Source organism: Penaeus japonicus, unplaced genomic scaffold (genome assembly GCF_977035675.1).
Source record: "Penaeus japonicus unplaced genomic scaffold, GWHDUDI00000001_assembly GWHDUDI00000032, whole genome shotgun sequence".
NCBI lineage: Eukaryota > Metazoa > Arthropoda > Malacostraca > Decapoda > Penaeidae > Penaeus > Penaeus japonicus.
Genome location: NW_028234434.1, coordinates 25,584,420 through 25,589,419, shown reverse-complemented (window position 1 = coordinate 25,589,419; position 5,000 = coordinate 25,584,420). Strand labels below are relative to the sequence as shown.

Sequence of the window (5,000 nt, the reverse complement as noted above, 5' to 3'; positions counted from 1 at the left end):
TATGACAGAGAAATCAACAAACGGACAGACCGAGAGAGGAGGAAATCCAGCGACAACAGACCAGAAGAAAAAAAATCAAATGGTTCTCACATAGTTCGAACACCCTGGAGATCCAACCGAGATGTTTCCGTCACGTCATCACGAAGGAAGGAGTGGAATTAAACACCGGTAGTTGAAGACATACCACAATGCCAGAGCGAGAGGCTGTGAGAGAGAGAGAGAGAGAGAGAGAGAGGGATGGAAGGTGGGAGGGAGGGGGGATCGAGGAAGGGAGGAGAGGGAGAGAAAGGGATGGAAGGGAGGGAGGGAAGGAGAGAGAAAGAGAGAGAGAGAGAGAGAAAGAGAGAGAGAGAGAGAGAAAGAGAGAGAATGGGAGACACAGAGAGAGAGAGAGAGATACAAAGATAGAGAAAAAAATAGATAGATAGAAAATAGATAGAATTGATGCAAAGAGAGAGAGAGAGGTAGGAATTTAGTGTACGATAATGACAGCGAAAGAGAGAGAGAGAAAGAGAGAGAGACAGAGAGAGAGAGATACAAAGAGAGAGAGAGGGAGAGAGAGAGAAATAGATACAAAGGGAGAGAGAGAGAAAGAAATAGATACAAACAAAGAGAGAGAAATATAAATTTAACTTAGTATACGATCAAGACAGCGAAAAAGAGAGAAAGAAAGAGAAACAGGAAGAAGAAAAAGAAGAACCAAAAACACAACAGAAAAGAGAAAGAGAACGAGAGAGAAGAGCAAGAGATCGAAAGATGCTGTAGAGCAAAGACTCGGCAGAGAGGAAGTGTCTGGCGCCGTGACTCAGAGGGGAAAAAGCCACAACAATGGACGAGGGGAAGTGGGTGTTCGTGTCCACCAGCAACCAGGGGGGGACGCGCCAGGGTTAGCAGACACAGATACAGACACAGACACACACACGCTTCTACTCTTTATATACTCACATACACACACGTGCAAAGAGAGGTGTACATGATTGTGCGTCTTCGTTGGTGTGGATATGTACGTACAAAATAAATAAATACACATATAAATTGTTAATTAGTGTTGTTAATTAGTAAACGTGATAATTATAATGATACTGATATTAATAATAATGATAATAATAATGATAATAACAACTCTAATCATGATGAAACTGATTATCATAATCTTAATAATAATCCTACTAACAATGATAATGAAGATAAACAAAAGACACACACTGTAATACCACAAAACGTAGATAATTATATATGTGACCTCTAAGTTGAATGAATGTAAACAAATAAACTCAACCGGAGAAAAAAATAATGTAATCTCGAAGTAATCTGCGCCAAGGTGCGTGGCGCAACTCTGTACACAAGGTAGGGATGACAGCCAAGAGAGAGAGAGAGAGAGAGAGAGAGAGAGAGAGAGAGAAGAGGAGAGAGAGGCAGAGTGAGAGAGAGAGAGACAGAGGGAGAGAGAGAGAGAGACAGAGGGAGGGAGAGGGAGAGAGAAGCAGAGAGAGAGAGAGACAGAGGGAGGGAGAGGGAGAGAGAAGCAGAGAGAGAGAGAGACAGAGGGAGAGAGAAGCAGAGAGAGAGAGAGACAGAGGGAGGGTGCGTGGCGCAACTCTGTACACAAGATAGGAATGACAGCCAAGAGAGAGAGAGAAGGAGAGAGAGAGACAGAAGGAGGGAGAGGGAGAGAGAAGGAGAGAGAGACAGAGGGAGAGAGAGAGAGAGAGAGAGACAGAGGGAGAGGGAGAGAGAGAGAGAGAAGGAGAGAGAGACAGAGGGAGTGAGAGTGAGAGAGAGAGAGAAGGACAGAGAGAGAGAGAGAGAGAGAACTCGAATGATAGATAGAGATAGAGAGAGAGACAGAGGGAGTGAGAGTGAGAGAGAGGCAGAGGGAGAAAGAGAGAGAAGTAGAGAGAGCGAGAGAAGAGAGAGAGAGAGTAGAGAATAGAGAGAGAGAGAGAGAGAGAGAATGATAGCGAGAGAGAAAGAGAGCGCAAGAAAGAAAGAGAGAAAGAGGCGATTCAATGTAAATGAATATGGCAATAACAGTATCCCCTCATTATGAATGTAAACTTATAGTAATATTGATAGGAAAACAAACGAAAATAGCACAACTGGAAACAATATTACAGTTTGTAATAACGAAGACTAAATTGACTGTAAGTTATAGGATTATAAGAAGATATTGCATTTATCATGAACGATATCATTAACAAGTCTAATTATTATTGATAGTTATGATATAAGTAATACTATTTTCTGTCGATAATTATTCAAAATGTGATTTTGTGAAGTAACTTAACAAATAGTATATCAAGTATTAATCCTTTATTTTCTCATATTTTTCCAGAAATTCTGTGGCGAGGCGGACGCTCCATCTGCCCCTCCTACCCCTTCCCTCCCCCCTCCTCATCACCACCAACACGCGACCCATCACCACCACCAACACCAGCAACATCACCATCATCACCATTCATCACATCACCATCCGCCGCAAAGTGAACCACCACCAGGATCGCCAACACAACACGCAAATGTAAGTTATTCAGTTTAAGTTGTTATCTAAGTTTTTTTTTTCTGTTATATAAATTTTAAAGGAGGATTTTGGGTAATCATTCAAATATGGGATATTGGCTGTTGAACTCTACGGGCTCTCTTCGCCATGTTTAAATGTGGCGACTAGAGGACTAGATTAAATTTAACTTATTTTCTTTTTCTTGTTTTTTTTTTCTCTTTTTTCCCTCATCACTAGAATTAAGATAGACCAAAGACTGTGCTGTAATACCCCCTCTTACGTGTAGAAATAAAACAAAAACAAAAACAATATATAAACAAACATTACTATTACCGCTACCGCCATCATTCTAAATCTACCCATTGCTATATCTATCCATTGCTACACCCCACTCCCCCCCCCTTATTTCTTCCCTATCTATATTCGTATTGTCCTCCCCCCCACAGGAGGTGAAATATGTGTCTGCCAACTGTATGGTGGTCACACACTACGCTGGAGACACATCAACGGTTGTGGACGAGCACTTTTCCCGTGCGCTCTCCACTCCTCACTTCGAAAAACCTCATTCGCCAGGAAAAGGTACGTCTTGAGTCACTTTGAGTCACTTTGAATTACTTAGAGTCTTGGTTTTGTGGGGATTAAGAGTCTTGGTTTTGTGGACACTTCTCTTCTCTTGGAGGGGTTTTGTGGACACTTAGAATCTTGGTTTTACGGACACTTAAAATCCTGGTTTTGCGGACAAAGAATCTTGGTTTTATGGACACTTAGGGTCTTGGTTTTGTGGACACTTCTCTTCTCTTAGAGTCTTGGTTTCGCGGACACTTAGAGTCTTGGTTTTGTGGACACTTAGAGTCCTGGTTTTGCGGACACTTAGAGTCTTGGTTTTACGGACACTTAGAATCTTGGTTTTGCGGACAAAGAATCTTGGTTTTGTGGACACTTAGAGTCTTGGTTTTGTGGGCACTTAGAATCTTGGTTTTGTGGACACTTGGAGTCTTGGTTTTGCGGACACTTAGAATCTTGGTTTTGTGGACACTTAGAGTCTTGGTTCCATGAAGTTATAGTTACCTGGAGTCTCGGCTTTGTGGAGTGTCATTGTGATTATTTTCCATGTGGTTGTAGTCACTCAGGGTCACTTAAAGTCTTATGTTTGTAAATTATTATAATAGGTGTTTTCCATAAGGGATTAGTCATTCAGAGACTTGGTTTTGGAAATTGTGATATCAATTGTTTTCCTTAAGGTTATTATATATCATTCAGAGGAGTTGTGGGACTTATTGCATTATCTTTTAATATTTTTTGGGGGGTATGACTTAGACACTTAAAGGCGTGTGGATTTATTTTTATTAGCATTATGATATTATTATTTGAAAATTTTGTGCCCCCTTTTTCAATGAATCAATAATGATTTCATTTCAATTATATATATACATATATATATATATATATATATATATATATATATATATAATATATAATATATATATATATATATATATAATTTATGTGTGTGTGTATATGTGTAATGTGTATGTGTGTGTATATATGTATATATATATATATATATATAATATATATATATATATATGTACATATATGTATATATGTGTTAATATATATATATATATTATATATAATATATATTATATATATATATATATATATATATATATATATATATATTCTTGTGATATTGAAACATTTTGAGAAATAGGAAGATACAATAATATTCAAAAATACCGGTACTAAGATTTATAAAATGTTTTTTTTAATACTTTGGAAAATTAATAACGATTGTTCATTGTGGTTCTATGAAAGCAAGTGGTTCGTTTAAAGTGCATGAATTGAATTGCATGAGCAGTTGCACAGTGTGATCAACAGGCGTGGCAAGCGAGGAATGCAATAAAAACACCACATGGGTACACGAAGAATGCATCTATAGAAAGAGAAAAACGGTAAGAGGAAAATCTCAGGTAATCAGAATGAAGAAGAAAAAGAAATAAAAATACTTGTTCATTCTTCATTCCACAACCGCCATGACTATTTCACTTTTTTTTTCTCTCTTTCTCTCTCTCTCTCTCTCTCCTTCTCTCTCTCTCGGAGACACAATAAAAGTTCAAAGAAAAGACTCCTCCACTCCCCTCACCCCCTCACCCCCCAAAAAAAAATGTGGAAGGTATATAAGATCTGAAAGAGTACCTTGAGGAAGAGGGGAAGGGGGGGAGGGAGGGATTAGGGGAAGGGAGGAGGGAGGAGGGGAAGGGAGGAGGGAGGAGGAGGAGAGGAAGGGTGGGGGGAGGGATTAGGGGAAGGGAGGAGAGAGGAGAAGGAGGGGGAAGGGAGGAGAGAGGAGAGGGAGGGGGGGAAGGGAGGGAGTGGGGGAAAGGAGGGGGAAAAGTGGAGGGTTTAGGAGAAGGGAGGGAGGGAGAAAGAGGTTAGGGAGAGGTGGGGGGGGAGGGGGAAAGGAGGAGGAGGAGGACTCAACCCTTTCTCAGAGTAT

The 5,000-nt window shown here is 40.0% G+C and overlaps 1 protein-coding gene across 1 annotated transcript in view; it reads left to right on the top strand.

Annotated features, from left to right (window-relative positions):
• Positions 1-5,000, top strand: part of LOC122251796 (uncharacterized) — a 117,139-nt gene that overhangs the window by 27,939 nt on the left and 84,200 nt on the right. Inside the window, exons 2-3 of the mRNA XM_043013922.2 lie at positions 2,336-2,521; positions 2,947-3,079. Of these exons, the coding sequence (XP_042869856.2) occupies positions 2,336-2,521; positions 2,947-3,079 (319 nt within the window). The remainder of the gene's footprint in view (positions 1-2,335; positions 2,522-2,946; positions 3,080-5,000) is intronic.